The sequence below is a fragment of the Diadema antillarum genome, unplaced genomic scaffold (assembly GCF_040938485.1).
Source record: "Diadema antillarum isolate AM-2024a unplaced genomic scaffold, OU_Dant_1.0 seq00001097_RagTag, whole genome shotgun sequence".
NCBI lineage: Eukaryota > Metazoa > Echinodermata > Echinoidea > Diadematoida > Diadematidae > Diadema > Diadema antillarum.
The window spans coordinates 486099-512300 of NW_027271914.1; the positions used below are offsets into that span (position 1 = coordinate 486099).

A 26202-nucleotide genomic window follows, 5' to 3' on the forward strand; every position below is an offset into this window, starting at 1 on the left:
TAAATCATGTATAGATGCGCTCTTGATCTTTCGTGGTGAAGCATTGATAGGGCCTACATCGTATTCATATTGTTTGGTATATTTCTTTAGTATGTAAATATACATTCAGATATTATTCTGTAATAAGATAATACACGAGAAGTATTTTTTTCTTGTCTGTGTGTTTCGTGGTGTCTCCTGATTTCACTGGTCACAGCCCTAGTTGCATGATATGCACTGTTTATTGTCATAAATGTTACCTGAATTTAAAGTTTTATGTTTGTGTGCGCTCATAACATAATGCATTATTGAATTAAATTGAATTCATTCATTTCATTTAATTTGTTCAGCGTGAAAAACATTAAACAGCGACAATGATGAGCAATCATGAAAAATTATACAGAGTATGGTTACAAAAATATGAACATAGTGCAATTTAAGCTGCAAGGGGAGCATGCAGTCGACGAGAAATAAAACTTTCCTTACAATTAGGCTAACCCAGACGAGATAACCCGTGAAAAAAATGCTTTAGCAATGATAATTTGCATACATAGTTTTCTTTAAAAACAACGAAATTAACAAATGTGATACGAGAGCCATATCATTGCCGGAAAAAACATTTTGCTTTTCCAGTATATGAATTTGTCAGATGCTATAAGCTTTAAAGTGATAACATTTGCCCTAATATATGTATCAAAAAGAAAATATTTTAAAAAGAAATAAAATTTAGAAAACTGTCTAAGGTTTCTTTGCCAAAGTCTGCTTCAAGGTTCTCATTTTTCTTCCTTTTCTACACCGGGTAATGACGCACCAAAAATATAGGCCTAATACATAAGGAAGAACGAAAAAACAGCATTATATATACAGCTAAACTATATACATGCATATACATACAGAAACAGTACAAAAAACAAAAACAAAGTGGATTATGATCAGCAGTTGTAACTTGTTAAACAATGTATGATGTATATAGGTATAATACAGTGCGAGTCAATCTTGTTGAAGAAGTTATGAAAAATATATAAGTAGTTTTGGATAACATTCTTCGTAAATTTTCGATCTTATAATGAAATAGGTATATGCGAATATCGTCTGCATGGTAATGAATTCCATGATAAGTGTCTTGATTGAAGGAAAACTATTTAAGAAGAGGTTTTTGATGATGTTCTTACTTTAGGCAGGGCTCGACACTAACTTTATTTTTCGGTGGCCCGATGGGACCACCAAAATCATCAATTTCAAATTTTTGGTTGCCCGAGAGAAAAATTTGGTGGCCCGAAAAAAAAACCCACATTGATAAAAGTCCATTTTTTTTTTTGGATAAGTCGCACACTCACTGCATGCATGCATTTATGCATTTCCGGCGCAAAAAGTTAAGAATTTATTAACACACTTTAAAAAAAAATTTGGTGGCCCGAGGTGGGCCACCAAATTTGCCCTTTTCTGAAATTTGTAGCCCGACTTTCATTTTTGGTGGCCCCGGGCCACCGGGCCACCGTTAGTGTCGAGCCCTGCTTTAGGCCTGTGGAAATAATCAGCATTTCTGGTACGGTAAGCATGAACATGGCAATTCCAAGTGAATTGATTAAGAAGAGAATTGGGCAAAAGCTTTATACTGTGCATGCCATGACAAAGAAATAAATATGAGATTATATAGGGCCGGTCTATACCTATCTGTCGTACAGAGTTGATATGAAAAATTGGTGAAGTTGTGTGAGTTAAGTTAAGCCGTTGATAATTCTTATTGAACGTGTTGTAATTTAAAAGTCAGTCTATTATATTTTATTCGTATAGAACATCGCCAAACAAAAACACCTGCGCTATTCTAAGAATGGAGCAATAAGTGCATTATAGATCGTTTTCAGAACTGTATAAGGTTTTAGTTGAAGTGGTATGCCAGTTTTAAAAGTCCTACTATTTAGAAAAAAAAATCTTAAAGTTGTATATATTTAACTTTAATATAGGTCTATATACATGTATATATATAACTTTGATATATATTAATTACTTCAATTAATTTAAACATACATTTACATAATTATTATTATCATTATTATTATCATTATTATTATCAATACTTATCATTTATTTGGCAATTCAACATAAAATACAAGCGGTCATAGAATACGAACATATAGTCATATATAGGCCCTAATTATATAAACACACACATGTATCTAAGTTTTACGTCACATACATTTTTTGTTGAGTAATAATAATTGCAAGCATAGCTCTATATATTAATTTTTAACACCTTTTTCATTTTTGGTTATACTCGTTCTTGTATATCATTGTAGTTATAAATGAATATTATCATTCTATATTACCTACCGATGGATGTAGTTGTTCGCTATTTCAGTGTGTTTATGTCTGTTTTACCGATCATTTTCTTCTTTTGAGTTTAAAAAAAAAACCCGAACAAAGGTGGAAAGTATAAAGTGAATTCAAACGCCAAGTCAAGGCTCCAGCCAAAAACTAGTGCGATACGATACTGTTGCATACGAGTATCTCGGACCGATACTATCTACACGGAACTACAATCGAAAAGGTGCTCAAGTTATTGGCACGCAACCCACACGTGCATACACAGGTTATGTGTGTTCTTATGTGTGTTCTCCGTAAACCCGCGCCGCCGCCCGCAGACTAGACTGCTGGGAACGGAAAAACGCATATACTGTACATCTACACACACAACACACGAATACAGTACATAGACTGCACAACGACGTTCGTTACCTGTTGCAAACGAGCTACTGGCTTGGTAATCAAGCCCAAATGTCCGTAATTTTTCGTCTCGAGTGGTCCCTTTAAGTCGCCAAAATTCCGTCGTTTAAGAGTTCCCGTTTTCTTTTGACTGAACCATCAGTCCAGGTAAGAATTTTAATCGAGAATAAGGGTTTTTGATATAGAAGTATGGCATGCATTTTGAATTCATGAAACCGGCGTGGCCGGAATGTATTGAACGTAGCGCAGTACACCATGTCATGCGTTCATTTCTCAGTGTGTAGTACAGTGTGCTGTAAAGATACATGACGATGTTGCGATCACCAAGCATCGCATTGCAGTATCTCGATTTCCAAATTTCATCAGACTTTGTAGATGTGGACAATAGATATCACTATGACTATGATCTCCACTCAATGATAATGTCAAGTATCTTCACAGTTGACAATATTATGCTGGAAATTAACTATACACAGCCCAGTCGCTGTACATAATCATACTACGTATGTCGCGACGTACCTACAGCGACTGTGCTGTGTATAGTTAGCTGGAAATGAACAGAATTTAGTGTCGTCTGAAACTCTGCTGTAGTGCTGGCATGCATAGTTAATAGGCTGGATCTGGAACTTGGAAGTGATGTCTCGATCACTTCACGATGGTCCCCCGGGCCGGGCCCCCTTGACTTGGGATCGAGCGGTTGTGTTGTACCGTCGACCGTCTCCACCATGACCAAAATATTTCTATATTGTCACAACACACGCAAATCACATTCACATACTGCCACTGGAACTGGCACTGTCGTTCACAATAGGAAAGTCTGTTGGCCTTGGTCACCTCCAAAAATCCATCCAAAATCCCAAATTTTGCTGTAAAAAATGCAGAATCGCCGCAACTTTTCCAAAAGCGTGCGCAAATTAAATGGACATTCCAGACGAGTTTCATAATTGCACATTATGTAGACCATAAATCGACAACTCCATAGATTTGTGGAATTTATTGTGGTTCTTGAGCAGAGAAACAATACTTTGAAAAACCTTAAACAAATTACACTGAACAAGGATGATGACATACAATGGGAGGTTCACATATTTCAGAAATGTAGCAGTGTAATTCCATTGTATTTTATAATACCGCTTGCTTGTGAGTTCACCTGTGTATAAAATTATGCATGCCTTCTTTTGTTCTGCTTCCTTGAGCCCCAACTCGTGCATTCTTATGGTGACTCTGCCATGTCATCATCCTTGTTCATTGCAATTTGTTCTAAATTTTGAAAATGTTCTTATTCTTCATCTCAATTACCACAAATTCTGAAACTCTGTCATCAGTATAACTGATTTATAGTTGTTCAAATGTAAAAATCTGTTAATCATCTGGAGGTCTCCTTTAAAGGGACATTCCAGACGATTTTCATAATTTCACATCATGTAGTACATATTCAGAAATCGACAACTCCATGTATAGATTTGTGGAATTTATTGTGGTTCTTGAGCAGAGAAACAATACTTTGAAAAACCTTAAACAAATTACACTGAACAAGAATGATGACATAGGAGGTTCACATATTTCAGAAATGTAGCAGTGTAATTCCATTACAATACCGCTTGCTTGCGAGTTCACCTGTGTATAATCTATGCATGCCTTCTTCTTTTGTTCTGCTTCCTTGAGCCCCAACTCATGCATTCTTTTGGTGACTCTGCCATGTCATCATCCTTGTTCATTGCAGTTTGTTCTAAATTTTGAAAATATTCTTATTCTTCATCCCAGTCATCACAAATTCTGAAACTGTCCTCAGTACAATGTATAACTAATTTATAGTTGTGCAAATATATAAAAATCTGAAAATCATCTGGCGGTCACCTTTAAGAACATTTTCCCCTGAAGGTCATCATTTGTAATGTTGTTTTTTCCCCTTTTATACATCAATCATTTTGAATAAAAAAAAAACAAAACTTATCATTTTTTACCTTTTTAATTCTATAGTACCTAAACTAAGAAATGAAGTTGAAATTCATATGCACAGTGTACAATGTACAGTCACTGGCAGTCCTGTGAGGCTATTGCATATCAACCTCTGTCTTACAAAAGAAGAAAGACAGTTTTTTTATTTTTTTTGTGCTTATTTGTTTAATTCATCCAAGCCATTTGAACATGACATGAAATTGCACTGTAAACTTTTTTATGGCAGTAATCTTTATTCAGTCTGGGAATTTCTGTTCATCCTTTGCATACAAATGTGTACATTGTACATCCTGGCTCATCTGTTAAGTTGGTAACTTTTCTCCACTTTTAATTCTTTCAGTTTAATGATGTTTAACCGATGCCCCAAGCTATGTAAAGTATTGGAAGATAACATTTATAATATGAAGAGTACCTGCAAGTTCGATCTGTGCACCCATAATCATTTCTGTTCATATTCACCGGGTGTGATGCGGTGTACATAATTTTGTGTTATATAGAGAATACTGCAGTATAAGTCAAATTAATTGATGCTGACTGTACATGTAAGTTGCCAGTAAGTACCTGCACTTCTGTGGCAAATTTGCAAGATAGATGTCATCCAACCTGCCCACCCAATCTGCTGGTAGGAAAAGCATCTAAAGTCAACAAGCCTGTTTATTAAGTCTGCAGTATGCTGTCAATAAAAGTGTTGAATGATTAAATTTGCAACTTATTCGTATCTCTCTTTTCAGGGAGGACACTGCAACAAGTACTGGACCACTGAGCCTGGGGGAGCCCTTTACCGCGACCAGCTAGACGTCAACTTCGAGCCCGAGTGGGAGCCCAGCTGATATTTGCTGGGTTTGGTCTGGTTCCAGTTTGCAGTGTAAGGTCATTTTGTTCCTATTTGCTGGTAGTTGGTCAACCTCATGGGATATCTCAGTATTATGTTTCAATTGGGCAACAAGAAAGCAGGCTGAATTAACTGCTGAAAGGAAAGAAATGAAAAGGAAAGAAGAAAGCTTAACTTCTAGTCATGTTTGCATTGTCCATTTACAGCAAAGTGTCTGTCTTTAAGTGCATTCCATTCATAAACTTGATATTTAAATTGTTACTCATACACAACTGGATTGCTGTTATCTATATTCAATTTCATGCCCAGGAGGTTTAGAAATTCAAGAAAGTCGTTATATATCTTATGTTACATGGTGAAGTTGATCTGGAAGTAGATTTTTTCCTTTTCTTTTTTTTTTGTATGTCTCTGTCTCTTTTTGTGCTTTGATGAGAGCCAAAGGCATTGCTTCTCAGTTTAAACTCCAAACATTATTCTTCATGTGCTTGTTGATGGCATGTGGTACAGTTTGCCTTAACAGGATAGTGAACAGAAAAGTCCTTGTGATGATCATATTTGTGTAAAAGTGACATAACGAGTAGTTTTATATTCTTCATCCCCTTATCGAAGTACCATTTGAAGGTAGTAATGTCAGACTTTTTTTTTTTCGATATATTTGTGTGTGTCTAAAAGAGGAAATCCACCGCAAGAATAGATTAACTTCAAAAGAAAGAGAAAAACACTCCCCACAGAATGATACCCTGGCAAAACTTGGATAAGATACAATGTATAAAGAATATGACATTTTGAAATTTCACATTTTTTTTTTTTTTGTGTAGAACATTTGTTGACCAGTTTTGTATCATTCTGTAAGGAATGTTTTTCTCTTTCTTTTGAAGTTTATTTATTTTTTTGGGATGGATTTCCTCTTTAAAGAAAAGAAGAAATGTCTGCTGATTTTTTTTTTGCCTTTGTACATGTACTTGTAAATATTCAGTACTTCAGCAGTTTTTCAAAGCTGTATCATCTTTTCTTGTATCTTGTTTCTGCAGCCTTCTTCGTATCTCTTAGCACTGATTTATCCTCACATTTGGACAAGAAGCCAGCTGCCTCTTTTTGCTCAACAAACTTTTTCAAAGAAACTGCTCAAGGAATAATCATGGAAGAATTCATTACCGAAAACTTCAAGGTAGAGCTGTTTGATAGCAAGCAGACAACTATGAGTGACATTATCAATGGGAAGATCGAGGATCCCACTCTTCGCGAGGTGAGCCATACCCCCTTCCCTTCCCTAAACCATCATCCGCTGTTTCAACAACCCAACTACTCTAAAAGTGGATATTTTCGCGCCACTAAATTTTCCCGCTTGGCCAAGTAAGAAGAGTTTCGCATGTTTTTAATGCCACTGAATCAAGACACCAAGTACAGAAACATATGGCAAGCAAAAATATTCACGTGCTTTCATTTTCGTGCTAGTTTCTGGTTGCGCAAAATGCGCAAAAATTTCAACACCACGAACATTTCCACTTTTACAGTACGGTACTGTATACGCCACGCACTTCTAATTTTTGTGAATCGGTACATCCCTACAATTTTCGAGTGGTTAGATTTGCAATAGTTGAGTAGAGCAATGGACAAAGAAATTAGTAGCATTCTCTGATTTTTAGGAAGAATGTGAGTTTGGGCACCAAGATAAAGGCTGACCAAATTGTGTTAATAGTATCATGCACCTTGTTCATGTAGTGTGTACTGCGTACCAGCACGTACAGTATGCACATCACATTCATGTCTGGATCACAGTCAGTTTTAAAAACATATACATGTATTTGCGTGTTGTGAAATTTGCTAATAGTACCCATTGCAAAATTTGCTAAAATAAAAACCGTGCAAAATTTGCTAAAATAAAAACCCTGCAAAATATATGGTGTGTACAGTATCATATGGATGCCATCTGCTGACACCATTTTATTCCTTATCGCACTTTCATGAAATGATTGATTGTAGCAATCATATTATTTTCAGCGTGAATTGAACTTTATAGCTATAAAAAGTGCAACTGGTATGTGTCTTTTTAGCCGTGTAAATAGAAAGGCACACTAACTCTGTAGGGATCATATGGTTATGTGATGAAGGAAAATCAATATCTTTTAGAATTTGATTATATCTACAAACACTTTACTGTCAAAATATTCCCGAAGGTGTCAATACAAAGTGCAAAGCAAAATTGGTGACAAATAACTTGGAATAATGATAAGCTGATGTGAGGTTTTTTTCACTGACATTCTAACCTCTGTTATGGCCTGTTTTATTTGCTTCCACTAAACCTGTTATTTGTGTTGGTTCCCTGTCATGGCAATTAATAGATACAGCTGTGCACATAACTTGCTGTTTGATAGAACTGTTAATGGAATAAGTCATTAACTTTTCATATATACTTCCAACAAGTTTTGCTGTATATCAATGATCTTGATATGAAGGTTTACTGTACAAGATGATATTTTCGCGGCATGAAATATTTGCGAATTGGAGCTGACAGCCTTTTTTGCGGCATGAATTTTTCGCAAGTTTCCTCCAGCATTCAATACTTAGAGTATAGACAAGAACTTGTGAGTGCATTTTAATTTTGTGAATCTTGGCTCGCAAAATTTGCGAAATTAAAATGCATGCGAACATTCCTTGTTTTACGTTATTTGCCCTCCCCCTCCCGCTTTTCATGTAGGACCCTGATGATGCTTTCTACATCTGTGATCTTGGGGATGTCTTCGAGAAGCACAGGAAGTGGTTGCTGAACCTGCCCCGCGTGGAGCCCCACTACGGTAGGCCTCGATACCTTTAGCAGAGCAGTGCCAAGCCCCTACAGAACTGCAGGGGCTTTGCCTGAAAACTTAAATATCATTCCTTTGTGTGCTGAAAGGAAAACATAAAATCTCCCCTGATCCAGAAATCATTCTTGCCCAGTAAGATGTATGTATGTAAGATGTATGTATTGCTCTGCGTAGTCTCTCAGTTTTGATTGGTGAAAGCTATCAACCTCATTTAAATGTAGAACCTGTCTTGATAAACGTACTGGAAAAATATACATGATGATACGCAAACTGCATGTTTGAATCCAAAGTGGAGATTTGGTTTGTATAATTAGATTCTATAATCAGCATTGTCTTTCATTCTCTTTTTTTTTTCTTCTCTGTCATTTGTCTGTGGGGTCCTTCCCCTAACAACATGAAGATAGACAAATAACATTCCTTTCAGACTCCTGCTCAAAGCATGACGACCACTGAAGCATTTCCAGATGAATTGTTTTCTGCCATTTTAACGTGAAACTTTGCACAGTTAAACAGAATGGCAGTAGAGATTTAATTTGAAAGAAACTCAGAACAAAACAAACCAAGCTATGCATTGTACATGTCCCTCATGATATTGGAAGTTGTGTGCAAACCATTTTCACGTTCTTGACTCCTAGCTGTGAAGTGTAACCCCGATCCACGCGTGCTGAAGCTGATGACAGCAATGAACATGGGCTTTGACTGCGCAAGCAAAGTAAGATGATTGTATGATTGTCCCATATGGTGCCAAGAGAATGTAATAGGCCACTTCATCACAGTTACACTCTGAGCATGTGTGGATAAAGTTCACTGCAGACCTTCTATTGAACTTGACTTGTAACTGAGATATTTGCAAAAATGGATAGGTCTTCATTTAAACTGTTAAAGAAATGTTCATGTGTGAAAGCGTTGTAGGTGCACTTTTGGAGCGTACAAATGAATGTGTATTTTTTTTTCAACCAAATTCGAAGAAGCCATTGCAGAGCTTACATGTGAATCTCTGTTTGGCTGCAGTGTGTACTATTTTATTGAACAGATTAATCCATGTTTTTAAAAAGGGTGTGATTCAGAGGTCAGTAAAGCCCATTGCTCATGATGAACTGATGACGGGTGTATTAACTCTTGTGTGCCATTTTTGCCCACCTGACTCGGTCAACGGCGTGCCAAGTTTGCATAGTTTGCTCAAATGTTCAAACGCCGAAACCCGCTCAAACCAATCGATAAATCGCCAAATGTCTTAGTGCAATGAAAAATTATATCATGATTATGTTCCTCTCACATTTAGCTTGCAATGTATGATGATAGAATATTACGCGGTGTTCCATATTGGGTTTCATGTAACTACAAAGTTTCTGTCATTGTTACGTGTGTAAACGTCATTTCTCTACAATAATAAAGCAACTGTTTTTTGTTTTTTTTCAGAAATTTTTTTTTTTTCCGTAGAATTTACATTATAGCAAACCTTGGGATTTTCTTTACAACTTTGCTCATTGCATGTTTGGCATGACAAAAATCTATAATAAGTGGCATGTACGTTTTTGAAAAACAGTGTTTCCCCAAAACATGCTTGTGAAACTAATGTGATGCAGTCTCTGAATAATGTGGCAGACGGGGAGTTTACACTGTGGCATGAGGGAAGCGTCTGTATCTCCACGGAAATATTGTACAGTCTGCAAAATTTGTCGTAAAAAATGAGAACAGGTATGGGCTGTCCATAACATAAAGGGGAACGGCAACAATGAGATTTCAGCTCGATGGAGCACAGGGCAAAGTGAGGGCACTGTTTTTAAATGCAATAACCTTTCCTTTCCTTCATCAGAAATATGCTAAATTTACATATCTGTTGCGAGTAGTCCGATTTATCGCTTACCCGTATAAATTCTCATTTTATTGTAGAAGTCCTAAATGCCTAGTCCCTCAGCTAGTATAAAACAAAGGGCTCAGATATTATATCATATCATAGTTATAAGTCCATAGATGAAAGTGCTGTTAAAGGGATCGTATAGTTTTGGTTGGGACTTAACTTACGGGTTTTATCATTTTTTGGTGAGATAGTAAGAAACCTCATGAAATATGAAAGAGCATGTAATTCCAAGAGGGATTCAATGTTTATTTGATGAAAATTGGTTTTGAAATGGCCGAGATATCCAAAACAGAGCGATCCTAATAAAGTGTGGGACCCACATTTTATTACGATCGTTTTGTTTTACTTTGTTTTTGGATGTTTCAGCTATTCCAAACCCGATTTTTATCAAATAAACTTTGAATTCCTCTTAAAATGGTATGCTCTGTACTATTTCATAAGTGTTTTCTTGGTATCTCGCAAAAAAGTTAAAGCCCGGTTTTCATCTCCACCAATACTGTACCATCCCTTTAACCTGATTTGTGTTACATACTGCACAGATACACAAGCAATTGATAACATCTCCTGTTCAGTCATCAGAATGAACCACCTTGTTATATTATAATGAAAATCATGAATGCCATTGTGGTGTGCATGGTGTTTACAACTTAATCAGGGTACCATTAAAATTGAAGAGCTACTCGAATTATTACAGACGTCCGGTCTGGATGGCATCCGTAAAACAGCTGTGTCATGCTACATGTACCTGTGGGTATAGCCAACAGTACACAATGAAGATTAAGAGATAATGAGCATAGGTTGGTGTGAAGGGTGAATACTTGTATACGCCTCAGCCCCTGCTCTTGCATAAGCTTTACTTATATTCGATAAACCACTGTATAGGCGTTTTCACATCAGCCCGATAAAAATCCAAGCTCGAGATATTTTTCGCGATTGCGAATTAGCGCACTATTTCATTTCTTATTCACATCAGCCTGAAGAGAAGTAGCTTGAAATTTTTTCAAGCTAAGTCGACAGCTGAACGTGTGCAAACAGCATCAGTAATGTGTGCACTTTCAAAAATTTCTCATGCTTTGTGTGCAGTTTGCCTCAATCGATCGGGTCACACATGCTAGGCATGATGGGATGCATTGCGCTAATTTCTTGAGGCGCTTTCACATTATCATATAGCGCGCTAGTTCGCCAATTATCCCGCTATTTCAGAAATTTCCCGAGTTGGACTTGAGAAATTTTCTCGACTAGAGTGATAGAATTAGTTTGCTAATTTGTGTTCACATTATCAAATAGCGCGCTATTTCGTGATCAGGTTAATTTCCCAAGTCAGAAAATAGCGCGCTATTTCAAAACATCGGGCTGATGTGAAAACGCCTTGTGACTATTAAACGTCTGGCAGTTTCTACTCATTTTACGTATATTTCATTCACATTGTGCATCCATACGGTGTATCTTCATGATAGATCTGTATAGAAGACTGGTGTATGAAAGTCATACGAGTCGCACACTCGCAACTTTCTTTCATGATCTCAGATGTTATAGACCGTCTGTATTTTACTGTAAAGCATATTTTGGCCGCATGAAATATCCATGAAATGGATGGAGCCAACAGCCTTAACACGGCATGAAATTTTGGCTAAGTGCCTCTGGCATTTTATGCATAGTAGTGTAGACAATAAACTTTCATGTGCATTTGAATTTCGCGAATCTTGGCTCTCACGAAATTAGAATGCACGCAAATATTTCTTGTTTTACAGTAAGTATGCATCACAGAAAGATAACCCCTCATGACAAAGGATTTTCATTAAACTTTGTTGGCCAATACTGTGCTGTTCTGCTGGTACGGTGCTATTGAGATTTTATGTAGGCAGTGAAAGTCTATGACTGGCAGGTTTTGAAACATGTTTGGTATTGAGAATCTTTAAAAAAAAGAAGGAAAAAGAATAACTACCACAGTGTAGGTGTCTCGATCTATCAAATTGTCATCCCTCGAAATTTGTGACGAGCAGTTAATGTGATATTTCTTATTTGGCCTCAAATAGGCAGGAAGAATTATTAAAGGCCGATGTGAATATTTATGTGCCATCATGACTTTCACTTAAAAAAAAAAAAAGAAGCACAGCTAGACAATAACATCCTGATTGAAAGGCATGAAAATGTTGCAGGTATTAAAGATGTCATGTACGGGCGGGGTGGTGAAGTGAGCAACTTGTACAATTTTTGTATGATTGGCACATGCCAGTCATTATTCAATGACAACAAACTTAACACTCTACCAGCTTATGAATGCTGGCGTCATGTGCATATTTTTTTTTTTTTTTTTTTTTTTTTTTTTTTGGGGTGGTGATAGTGTGACAGAAATGAAGGATGCCATACTTTATGGATGACTATTTTTATGAACACTTCAGGTGGTGTAAACATGCTTTGACTGGATGTTATCGGCTAGCAGTCTGCAAATTGTTTACAAAAAATAAATAAATATGCTGGTTTCCACGAGGGGAAATTGATCTCCTCTTTGAGCATTAATATTGTTTATTTTTCTTCCTGTACGATATCCCATTAAGGGGTCTACACAGTACTTGTGATGAGATCAACAAACTGATCCATCTTATTTGTGTTGCCTCACTAAACTTTTACTCAAACAATAATCGCTGGTACATATTGTGGTCTTTTTTTTCTTTTGATGCAGCAGTGATAAATAGTTAAAAAGATTACATCCACTCAAAATAGTTACTCTTTTGAAATTACTGATAATAAAAGGGACACATACACTCCAGCTTTGTACAATAATGATGTAATGTGGAGTCCATCATCTTAATTCTTATCTACAATGCCACTGTTTGTCTGATTCTTTACTTCATTCAAGTGCCTGATGGCAGAGTATTGGCAGTGTCCCTGGTGCTCATGCAAATCAATAGGACATCCGTTACCTCTTCATTTCCACTTTGTGTGATGTTCAGTTGTGCAATATGAAACACGTCTTTAATTGCTGAAGGTAACAAATACTGCTGTGAATGACAAGATTTCATGTTCCTGTGCTTCACATAGATGAATTACCACATCTGTTCGCTGCTATTTTTTTGATCGACAGAATGAAATTCAGCTCATGCTTAACATGGGTGTGGATCCGTCCCGCATCATCTTTGCCAATCCCTGCAAGCAGCGGTCGCATCTCAAGTTCGCTGCCACCAACAGCGTATCCCTCATGACCTTTGACAATGAGGCTGAGCTCCACAAGATCAAGAAGATCTACCCAGAAGCAAAGTGAGTCACTACCACCACATACATGTACTTGCCAACTGTCCCTTATTAATTGGGACTGTCCCTATTTCCATCCCAGTAAAAGAGAGAAAATTTTTAATCATGTGTCCGTATTTTTTGTGGAAATGTGGGGGTGTTAATGTGCTGGAAATTTAGGAATGTCCCTATTTTGAAAGATATTCTCCTCATTTGTCCATATTTCTTAGGTTTCAGGGTTGGCAGGTATGCCACCAGCATTTCAGTTGTGATTGGAGGATGGTGTTTGACCTTTATAGAAAAGGGATATCCTTATTGCCATGCTGACTAATAGCCTCTGAGCCTGTGAAATTAAAAAGTAAGGATATTCTGTATGTAGTCAGTTTCTTTGTTTATAAAAGAAAGGGGACCTACATGTAAATTTTAACTGCATGTTTATTTAAGCTGAATTTAAGCTGAATTATGTATTCATTTTGGAGCAAGCGCCATGAGCGCCTGACTTGGCGGATACCGGCGCTATACAAGACTTCATCATCTTCATCATCATGATCATGTTATTAAAAAGACAGTTTTTTTTTCATACTAAGTGTACTCCATATCTTAAATTTTCTTTTAGTTTTTTCCCTTCATTTCAAGGCAGATAGGACAAACCATGTTACTTTTGTTCTGAGAAATGTCTGTGAATCCTGTTGGTGTATAGAAGGCATAGTAGGCAGTAGAACAGTCAAAACCATAAGAGTCAAAGCCTTAGTGGTCATGATGTCAAACCATGTAGTGGAATAACGGAACAGTTGCGAATAGTTTTAAACTATATGGACTAATCAGCGTGATCATGTCGGCATTAATGCTGTTTGTTCTGCGTGCAACATTTCCTGTGAGTCATGTGATGGCACAGCTGCATCCTGCCACTTCTTCACAAATTTCCTCTCAATTTGTTGGAAAATAACAGTAATTCCTTACTCTGAAAAAAAAAATAGGGAAGATAATTGGTGTAGCATGAGTTTTATTGTTTCCTTCACAAGATTTGATAGCAACAGGACTAGTCTTCTCCTACCATGTGATAGAAATGTGGTCGTGCATATCTTTTACTTAAAAGCAGTGGTAGGCTAGTAGAGATATGAGTTGAGAAATTACCCCTGCCCTTTTCAAGAAGAATCTGTCAGTTTAACATCAAGCCGTTCACCAAATACTCAGTATTACTATGTAGCCCTTGTGCTCAGGGGTCAAAGAATCCCCATTTTATACTTGTATCATATTACTACTTTGCAAGACTAAGGCACATAGGACAGTTGATATGCAACATGCAAAAGCCAAAGGGGTGACCAAAAGAAACTATGCCATTTTTGGCATCCTTCTCCCCCCTCCAATCCGTGATGAAAGCTTACTGTATAAAAACAGTCAAGATTTTATGACATTACAAGTCCATATTTGGAGGTGCATTCAACAGTCTCCATGATATTGTAGTAGACCGCATGATCACAGAAATATTTTAATGCAGGCCTGTTTGAATGTCTGGACAAGCACATTCTAAAGCTTCTCTGATTGTGAAATTATTTTTTCCTCTTGGGATGCGAGTGCATACTCTCCTGCTCAGCATTCGAACAGACTTGTTGTAGTTACAAGGTCTGTATATTTACTGTATTCTGTCTAGACTGATTTTTCGTCGCAAAAATAGTTTGGGTCATTCACTTCATGGAATTAAGCCTGCAGCATGCATTTACACTTGTCCATAGAGCTAGTATCGATGTGAATTCCACCTGGCTTCATTCACATCCCGCCCTATTGATAGGTGTACTTAAGGATGTTCTAATGTTACATTTTTGACCCCCTGTAGGCTTGTGCTCCGCATTCTGACCGACGACTCCACAGCCCAGTGCCAGCTGGGACTCAAGTTTGGCTGTCATCCCCGCCACGCCCCCGCCCTCCTCCGCATCGCTCAGGATCTCGAGCTCAACGTCGTCGGCGTCAGGTGAGTGGCATCTCTCTCTGAAGTATTTTCCGTCATCACGCCGATCTTCTTATAATGTCTATTCTCATTGCCGTTCATTTGCCATGTCATATTCTACCATATTTATGAGTGCTATTACCTTTAAGGTCAGGAAATTTGATGAAAAAAAAAATGCAGATTATTTGATATGAATGGTACTCTTTCTCTTTGAGAGAACATATTTGCATTTCACTTATTTATTTCTGTACCTAATTGGTGCTCGCACACATGTCTTCATGGTTAGGAGAGGAGGAATCTCATTCATCACAGCAAATAGTTTAACTGGTATTACAACAGGTCATGTCAAGCATGCATAAGTTTCTTCACAAATGTGCGTGATGGAGAAACATCGTGTAATAGCTTTTGACAGTACAAAGAACGTTTCTTGGAACAAATTCCGTGGTAAAGATTGACGCTCATAAAAGATATTTACACAGTGCATCTGATAGCTATGATGACTAATTCACTTGCCGCTCTGAAATGCCTCGTTTGCATGTGTGGTCGAGAAGTGTAAAAACCTGGTTTTTCTGAGCTATCGTTATGAATTAGATTGATGGTGTATGCTGCACAAAATGCCTTCTGTGAAAAAAAAGGACTAATTTCCCGAGTTTGTTTGAGCTGTTATCACCTTGACTGGGTTTTGTGTTCGTACCAAATCAAAAAGTTATAAAGATCTACTTGATTGCAAATCGTTTTAAACCAAAATTTCACCATTTTTATTGATGATACTGAAGTGTTGGATTTGGCATTTATTATCCTCGGTAGCTTCCACGTCGGTAGTGGATGCCGTGATGCCCTGACCTATCTGGAGTCCATCCGCAATGCTCGCGAGATCTTTGACTTCGCCGCCGACCTTGGCTACAACATGAGCCTCCTGGACATCGGAGGGGGATTCCCCGGGCAAGCCTCGGCACCCATCACATTCGAAGAGGTAAGACTGATGTGAAGACTAACTTATATTTTCAAATACAGTGGAATTAATTGTATCTGTTTTTAAGGAAATGTGTGCATTGCAAAAAAGTATTCTGTAACAGGCCAAATCTATCAAGACTTGAACAAGCAAGATCAGTTTGTCAACCTGTTGTTTGTTGGAACTAGAAATTCATGTACTACTAGGTTAACTGTGTGAAATATCACTATTCAAGGAAGCAGTTGGTCAGTTTGTACCCAAAAGCATATTACCCATGTGACAAGCAGTTGGTAGACTGCATCTGAAAATTAAAAGAAGTTCAAATATCTAAAATGCATGAAGGTATAAACATTGGCGTTTGTTGATTCTTTGTTCAAAAGGTGCAGTAGCTGTGATGAATGACTCACTTGCCGCTCTGAAATGCCTCAGTGGTTTTGTGTGGTCAAAAAGTGAAAACCTGGTTTCTCTGAGCTATTGTTACAAGTTGCTGTTGCATGAAGACATTGCCTTGTACATTCCATTAAACAGTGACAGAGGTATGTACTGAACTCCTGTGGGGGAGGGGGTATACAGGGAGAATCTTTTCCCCATTGTTACTCTGGATGTTGCTTTCTACAGTTGTTGAATGATGCTCATGGCAGTAAATAATTGATATAGCTTATTTGTGGTGGTCAACAGGTGTTAGTGATTTACATAATGTTGAATCTAGCATCAATTTGGCAGAGGGCGTCTACAACCTAGAATATAGCCAATGATGGGAGAGCTCATGGCAATCATGTTCATCTTACGTGCATGTATGTAGATGGCATCAGTCATCAACAGGGCCCTCGACGAGAGCTTCCCCGTGGGATGCGGGGTCCGTATCATCGCCGAACCGGGCCGCTTCTATGTGGCCTCGGCCGTCACCGTGATGGTTAATGTCACCACCAAGCGGCTGGTGGCCAGGGACATCCCAACCTACAAGGTTGCTGAGAGCGATGGTAAGTTGAGATTTCTACCTTATAGTTTCGCTCACACTGTGGCTCTCGTATCAGAAATTTCCATTAGTGGGACCACTGTGGTGCTGTCGTCCAAGCTCAGGACTTTAAAGCAAATGAATACTGTATACGCCGAATATTTTGCAAGGTTTTTATTTTCCCAAATTTCGCAAGTCAGGTGCTGTTCGTGAAATTAAAGACACGCAAAGATATTGACTCTGATCCCGATGTGAATGTGACGTACGCGTGTACACTTGTTCGCTCAGTACAGGACTCCACGATCACGAATTTAGCCACTCGCGAAATCGTCGGGAATTCTTGATTCGCGAAAATTTAGACCCGCAAAATATGTGGCTTATACAGTAAATTGCAGAAAGCTTTTGTATCAGGCCACTCCATTAAAACTTCAACATGCAGGATCATTTTGTTGTAAAACTAGAAACATTGACCGCATGAAACATTTTTTTTTTTTTTTTTCGTGGCATGATAACTTCCACGAATTGCTACTGGCATTCAATGCTTTATATGGACAAGCACTTTCACATGCATTTTACTCGCACGAATCTTGGCTCACAAAATTCTAGAAGCAGTCGGTTGATTTGTTCCTAAAGTATTTTACCCATCCGACAAGCAATTTGATAGAATACATCTGAAAATTAGGAAGAAGTTCAAGTATCTAAAATGCCAAAGGTAGTACTGAGTAACTATGACGTTTGTTGCTTGTTTGTATAGAAGATGCAATAGCTATGATGAATGACTCACTTGCCGCTCTGAAATGCCTCGGTGGTTGTGTGTGGTCAAAAAGTGAAAACCTGGTTTCTCTGAGCTATTGTTACAAGTTGCTTCTTCCTTGCTGTCATCTAAGACTTTGCCTTGTACGTGCCATTAAACAGTGAGGGAAGTATAATACTGAACTCTCATCAGACGATAGGAGTGTTACGAGTTATGATTATATTCCACATACTAAGAATGTTGCAATAGGATTGGTCCAGAGCTGATCACGTGATGAAGCGTAGTTTTGCCCATCACATCACATGAGAAGAAAAGTTCGTTACACTCTATGTTGATAGTCCCTTTTGTTTCGCTGATCTCCACACAGTCCTAATGCAAGATGAGTATGCACGAAATAAAAGCGCATTGCACTGTCGACTATCATGTGACCTAGGTCACTTGATAGTACACAGTGCAACGCACCTTCACTTCGGTGCCGCGCAGTGCGCGCAGCAAATTCATTGTTTTGTCATCTACGCGCACACGTAGCCTAAGCCCTAAGGATACCTAAAGACAGCTAAAACGGTTTCAGATGTGGAATAAAATGGGAATTTCTAGGACCCTAGATATGGAATATAAAGCAAATAATCAACTTTTAGTTTCAGGCAATGAGACAAACTATCACTTCCTCGGCGATCTGAATGTGTACGCTATCTTTCCTCAGCTGCGCTTCGGAAAGAAAGCTACATCCAGACTGCCTCGGAAGTGATAGTTTGTACCATCACCTTCACCAACGTTGATTATTTGCTCACTATCAGTGAGAGAGAACAGTGAAGTTTTAGACTTGTGCCCACTTGTATTGCAACAGGGATGTCACCCCATTTGCTGTCCCTGTGTACCCATTCTCTGTGTGTTTGTACCAGACGATTGATAGAGCGTATTGATTCTATTATCTATAGACATCGTGGCAAACAGCGTCGCCCCAAGCAAGAAGGACGAGCCAGCCTTCATGTATTATGTCAACGATGGCGTCTACGGCTCCTTCAACTGCCTCCTCTTCGACCACGCCTCGGTGGAGCCGGTCCTTCTCAACGTGAGCTTCCTTTTCTCACTCTACTTCCCATTCAAAAACTAGAAAAGCACTCACAGAGTGCAGACCTCTGCCAAGCAGCTCACTTCCACCCATATACGTGTACACCGAAACTGGCCCAATTTTCCAATAATGATGAAGAACTCTTTCTAGTGTCTCGACTTTAGTTTCTTGCTGTGCCGAGAGTGCGCGTTCATTGTGCATATGCACACCTGAAAGTCGCACAACTTGAATTCCTTGTTGTTGGCCCTACTTAACAATGATAAAGAATCTATTAAAAAAAAAATCAGAGAAATTCTTGGATCCAGACAGTGATTTGTATCACTACCAAGATTTAATCATCTGTTCCCTGTGTCATTATTAATCTTTCCTGTAAGTTTCATTCAAATCTAATTTTCAGCTTTTCAAGTTATTTTGTGAACAGTTGCAAACAGACAAACGGATGAACAAACTAACACGGCAAAGCATAACCTTCTTGATGGAGTTAATAAAACATTTGAACCTTGTTATGATAAATGCTGCTTGGGACCTGCGGGATTTCCTTGTTTTATTGGAAATCTCATTATATCAGGGATTAAACAAAAAAAAAAATATCAAAGAATATGAAAGGAATGGGACCTGTATCATTACCTCATTAAAACAGGTATACAATGTATCGTTGTGATTTGACTCCACTGTAATTACAAAAGAACAATAGGAACCTCCATGAGAAAGCAGGGGATTCAGCATATTCCCAAAACTGAGGTGTCTTTTTCAAAAGAGTAAATGTTTCATCATATACACTGTGTCTTATCAAATGTATTGCCTTTGTTTAGCTGTTTTTAGGACAAAACGTATGAATTACTAAATGATACTGTAAAAGTGGTTTCTTTCGCGGTGGTTTTATTTTCGTGCTTTTCGCGCTTTGAGGTTGAACCGCGAATTTAACATCACATGAAAATGTTTTGAACTTGTCGCTTGTACAACGCTATCATTACCGAACGCAAATTTAAACACACGCGAAAAAGTCTGCACCGATGGAAACCGCGAAAGTTTCTGTACGTGAAAAAAACCACTTTTACAGTAGTGAGATGTGATAGCATGAGTTTGTGACCTCCAAATGCAAAGGACATACCGATAAATAGGATGTTGTATTTCTGTCTCGACCTCCAGGAGCGCCCGGCAGACACACAGACGTTTTCCACCAGCATCTGGGGTCCGTCCTGCGACGGGATGGATCGCATCATGGAGCACTGCATCATGCCTGAGCTCGACGTCGGGGAGTGGCTCGTCTTCCGAGGTACGTCACACTCTCTCTGTCTCCTCCTCCCACTCCATCTCCTCCTCCATCCACCTCCCTTTGTAGTTAAAGGCCATGTTTAAGTTGACTTGAAATGGTAGTGAAAAAAAATACAAATGGAATTTTATTTTTTCTTCAAACTTGGAAGTAAAATGAGTGTTATGAAATTTTATTGTTCCACATGTTTTTTACCCAGTTAGGATGATTTTTTTGCAAGCCACATATCGTTGCTGGGGTGACAAGACCTTGTATCTGCAATTTTGGTGAAAATTACTTTTCTGGGTTAATGGTCAGATAATCAGTTAAGTGATGTCCTGTCCAAATCCTAGATGTCTTACCCCAAAAATGTAGCCACCATAGCATGTCAAAGAAATGTCTATCCCATTGGATACAGTGCTTTGGCTGCCATGTTTTTTTGCTCTCGTGAACATTTGACATTTTGTAGATACGAGGTCTTGTCGCCCCAGCGACGATATGCAAATTAGCAGATGTGAGGATGTCATTTGTTTGCAACTGCTGTTGCTTTGTGCACAAATATCCTTATTTTTTGTCAATAGATTAGCAAATAAAACACTTTTGTTGTCTAAAGTCATCCTTTGCTGGGTTCTTGCAATGCTATGAATATTTAATGTCAAGAGTACAAGACTGTCTTTTTATTTCTTTTCATTTTCCCGAGTTAATTTAGTTAAAGATAGGGGTGTAGGTCAAGGGGAGACTTAATCACTGTTCTGTGCACATGTTGTTGGCAGTAGTATTGGTTTTTCTTCGAAAAATGTGAAATGTTACAAAACCAAAAAATCTATTACATCTTGTTCAATAGATCTTGACTACTCTTTCTGATTTGCTTTGTCTATCGAAGCCAATATGAACATAGGATGGATAGCCGTGTTAAGATATGATTGAGGAAGACCATGCCGAAGAATGAATGCTGCTGCAAGCAATGTCTTCTTCTTCTATTTTTTTTTCTTTCTGTAAACTGCTTGGTCAATTCAGCAAATTTCCCATCCCCCCTTTTAACAGACATGGGCGCCTACACTCTGTGTGCCAGCTCCGAGTTCAACGGTTTCAAGAGACCGCGTGGTTACTACGTCATGTCCAACGTTTACCTGTAAGTCAAAGATTCATCGTCCTTGTGCCATGTCTGTATGGATGACATGTTGTTGTTGTTGGGGTTTTTTTTTTTGGGGGGGGGGTGCAAATCCTGACTGAAGTCCCTAGCAGTATCCAATTTCATGCCCTTTTGAGTGCAAGCAAGCTTCTCATGAATGGTTTTCGGTCACTCTCTTTCATTTTATTTGGGATTCCTGTGTCAAACATTTATCTATGAGCCTGCTGTTTGCCCTCTTTCATCCCAAACATTCTGCATGATTGCTGTCAGCTTGCACTGAAAAAGTTGTTTCTTCAACCTTCTCTAAACCGATGATGTAAGGAGACAAAGCGCTGCCTGTAGGCTTAATCTTTCAGCCGTTCAACAAGGTGACGACTGTTCACTTGTGTACTAGACACCCTTCAGAGTACAGGGGGCATTTCCGTAGTGTTGAGAGAAATGAGGGAATGGGCAACAAGGTGTGCTTGCTTCCATGAACATACTTGTATCCCCTCCAGAGTAATTTGACTACAGACTTGCCTTACTTACACACTATGGCGTACCATGGTTTAGTCTAGTGGGCATTCGTACCCAAGATGCTTAGCCAAGATGTCTTGTAACCCGAGACAATTTCTGTGACATCATTTATTGAATGCATACACACTCTTTGGTTCTCCAAGAACTAAAGTCCCTTTTATGGTTGATGTAGATTGCCAAGTTGTCACAGCACACACACACACACGAGAGATAGTCCACCGAAGCTGTTGCTTTTCACCTTTTGATAATTTTCGAGACAAGTTATTTTGAAAACATTGTTTGCTGCCATTCCAGGCCCATTCTTGAGTACCTGCTGGATGACTGCAAGTCTGTGCGTGGTGGCCATCTGACTGACGAAGGCTACGCTGCCTGTCTGGCTGGGGACGACACCCTCTTCAAGAGCCCCTACGGCATGAACGACAGCCCCATCATCGCAGCGAAGATTTGACAGGATCCGATAAAATGACACATGAGGGAACAAACGAGTCCAGCAATTGTGGCCCAATGCCTTCTCAGTTTCATCCACCCTGTTGTCTATACACATGAAAATAGAACCATGATTATTCCTTTGTTCTCCAAGAATTGATATCCCGCCCACGGGGAAATTTGCTTCTTGTTACCTCGTCAGTTGTAGTAGACTGGACGTGAACTGTTTGACAGCTCGTAATGTAGAGAACAGTAGTTTCTTTGAAAAACTTGTTTGTTGTATATTACTCCTTTTGTCTGACTCTGTGACATATTGGCATTAATTTCTCTAATGATTGGTGATAATGCTGTGTATAAAATGCATTTGTAGGAACTTTGAAGGAGCTCTGGAGTTGATCTAGATTGAGGTGCCTTTGCTGTATTGGTATCTCTCTTGTTAAAAAAAAAAAATCTTTGAGCCAAGTGGTGGAAGTAAAAGGGCCCATATATTGTGGTTCTTATCTTAGTATACCATTAATACACATCACACAGGGTGTTAGTGAATATTATCCACCCGGCAGTAACTTTGGAACAGCCAGAAATACACTGGGCAGAGCAAAGTGTGTTTGGACTGTTCAAAAGTGATGGAGGGTGGTTGATTTTACTGATGCCCGACAGAGAAATGTGTATTATCTGTTTTATAGAATGATGTCATTTAAATTTTGTGGCAGCCATTTCTGGAAGATTTCCAGGCCAACACCATCTCCAAGCTAACTGAGCCACACACACAAACAGTTGCAATGAATTTGTAATACACAGGCAGTGCAGACGAGTAGTCATTAGTACAAGTCATTAGTATACCAATGCCTGTTGAAGAATAAAGTTGGGTCAGTAGGCAAAAATAAAAAAACAGACAAAAGAACAGACGTCACATGAAAGCTCTTGGCCAATCATTTGATTACGATCCATATTACCATTTTACAAAGCAGTACGAAAAGAAAAATAAAGCACTTGGCTTAGACAATGTGTCCTACATCTTATGGAAAACATAAGAAAATAGCCTCTTTCTAAAAAAAAAAAAAATTGTGTCTTCAATTCAGAGGCATCCCACCGAGTTGTATAAATGCATTGTATACACACTGATTATGAGGCAGCTGGCTTGTAGAGAAGCACTGTATTACTGTTTATTGCTTCTCGGTATTTAGCACATTTTGGAGGCGGTACGCATGAAAGTATTATTGAATAGTTTGTACTGAGTATTGTATTAACCATAGCTTTCACGATCATCATTTTTGTCGCGCTATTTCATTTTGGAACCAGCACCTATCGGACTGTTATTGCATCAACCCCTGGCATGGTTGTATTAGAACTAATGAACTTGTGTCGTGTGTATATAGTACAGTATTAGTGTGTAACGCATATTGCTATTAATCTACAGTAAGTATGATATAATGAGATGACTCAGTAACTGGTACAGGGCTGCATCATTGGAGTGCAGTGAGGAGTAAAGCTCCCTAACAAAGAACAATTATTTATGTGGTTGAAGAATTTACTCAATAATCTGTAGAGAGTTTACCCAAGAAAGAAAGAATCCGTAAGGATTCATTTTTTGTTCATTTTCCCCCATCTTCCAATGAGGAATACTCCAGAGATACTTGTAACCTTAACTACGTAGGGATGTCATGGGGGTTAGGTTATCGGATGTTCTGTGTGCCGAGTGTGAATGTCTGTGTATGTATGCTTGTGTGTGCAATGAGGCTAGACATATCATTTGAACCTGAACTACGTAATTTATAGAGTTTTGATTGTAAGAGATGTTCTCTATGGGAACCATCAAAACTGGATATTTTAGGCGCTTGCACTAGGGTTGAATTTTGGTTTGCATGCCTTAAAAAAAAAGAAAAAAAAAGTGCCAATGGTTTTATTTTCCAGGGATTTCTCTTCTGTTCAAGAGCTGAGACTGAAGTTAAATTGTCCTTCACTAAGGCCTGGTGTATGTACATGAGGGTTTTCTGATAAGTTTATAAGTTTGAATATAATGTAGGTGGGGAAAAATGAACTCTAGAAAAAAAAAAATCTGTGAAGAACCTTTAAAAGGTGTTTCATCAAATCTAGAATTTGTGAAAAAGAATGGGATCGGGAGATGAGATTTGAACCTTTGAAAGATATACCAAATACTGATGGAACATTTCAGTACATGTACAGTTTGCATTCAAAAGTTGATTTTGCTGCATCTGTAGATGAATGATAAGACTTTCTTTATTATGCTCATGTGTATTTTACATTAGTATTATGTAGTGTCATATGCATGGATGTCGGTAAAAGAGCTTATCAGCTGAAAATACAGAATTTGTTTAATCAAAGGCAGGTTATTGTCAATATTATTGATTGGTCTTGTGGGACATTAAAGTTGAATTGTATGAGGTACGTGTATTTGCAAAAATTGATCATTATTGCGTAAAATAAAGGGGTTCATGTCACTAGCATTTGTACGATTGCTTTTGTATACATGTCAAGAATTGTCAGTGATGAAAGAAGCTGTAAAAATACTATGATAGTGAGATGGGATCATAGGTCCACAATGTGAGGTACAGGTGTGTGTGTGTGTGTGTGTGTGCATGTGTACGTGCGTGCGTGTGCGTGTGTTTGTGTGTGTTTGTGTACATGTTGGTTATGCAGATTTTGTAGAGACACAGTACCTGAACAAAGTAAACAAATACATGTATATGGCTGACAGGCCAGTTAATGAATTTGTTTAATATATTCAAGTTTTACAATGTATATACAAAAGTATTAACAGCAATCCCAGAGCCGTGTCACACAAATCACTGTACTACACTGTGCTGTGCACAGTGGTTGCAGTTACCATGGTAGCAGTTAGGTGCAAACCAATCAACTCTCAAGTATTAAATTAAATTAAATTAAATTAAATTCAAATCTGTTTCACATCTCTTTACATTGTTGCCATGGTAACAGTTATTTTATATATACATTGTTCATTCAAACCCCTTTCAACAATTGAAAGATTTGGGTGTACGGATTAGCTCGGAAGCAATGGTACAGCTAGAGGTGTTACATTCTCAAACACCACAAATTTGAGTCACTTAGTAAATACAGTACAGTGCACTCTCGTTATAATGAACATGGCAAAAACGAAATTCTCGTTACAACGAAGTAAAAATTCAGGTCTTAAAATTATCATCTCTATATCTTTATGCACTTTAAAATTCAGGTATAGCTACAATTTCAATATAACGAAAGAAAACCGACGGTGCCGAGGACTACGTTATAAGGGAAATGCACTGTAATGGTCGGTTGCCATGAGTTGTGATCTAAACTGGTTAGCCTGTGCAGAGGTGCAACATGATAGAAGTTATCGTGCATCTTTCTACGTGTCCAGAGACCAAGTAGTATCAGAATGCTGGAGGCTTCAACAACATCGGTCACTGAATTGGGAAATTTATTGAATTTGCAAGTTTTACCCTTTTTGTTTTTGTTTTGACGATCGATCTCGACTTGGGACCTTCTCTCTGAGAAAAGAGTCACATCTACTCTCCCACCATGGAAATCACACATGAAGTTACATATATCATAGAGTATCAACAATTGGAAGTACATGTACTTGCTGTACTATATTATGTATAAGCTGTTATTTTCGCGAGGGCTTGCGTTCACAGTTGGATCGCGAATTTAACAACACGCGAAAATGTCGCCATGCGCTACGGTAGTGGTGCATTTACCATAGCGTGGGTGCCAATTTGCGAAAACAACATCTTGCGAAAGTGTCTGTGACCTCATTTGCAAAAATAACAGCTCATGCAGTACCTCC

At 38.3% G+C, this 26202-nt stretch overlaps 1 protein-coding gene across 1 annotated transcript; it reads left to right on the plus strand.

Annotated features, from left to right (window-relative positions):
* The first annotated feature begins 2673 nt into the window (after positions 1-2673).
* Positions 2674-24853, plus strand: LOC139743581 (ornithine decarboxylase-like). Its single transcript, XM_071654060.1, has 13 exons — positions 2674-2850; positions 5394-5527; positions 6526-6740; positions 8193-8289; positions 8934-9010; positions 13245-13417; positions 15225-15359; positions 16143-16308; positions 17090-17267; positions 18935-19068; positions 20218-20344; positions 21365-21452; positions 22263-24853. The coding sequence occupies exons 3-13, from the start codon at positions 6633-6635 to the stop codon at positions 22414-22416; spliced, it is 1437 nt and encodes a 478-aa protein (XP_071510161.1). The 5' UTR covers positions 2674-2850; positions 5394-5527; positions 6526-6632; the 3' UTR covers positions 22417-24853.
* Positions 24854-26202: the final 1349 nt, after the last annotated feature.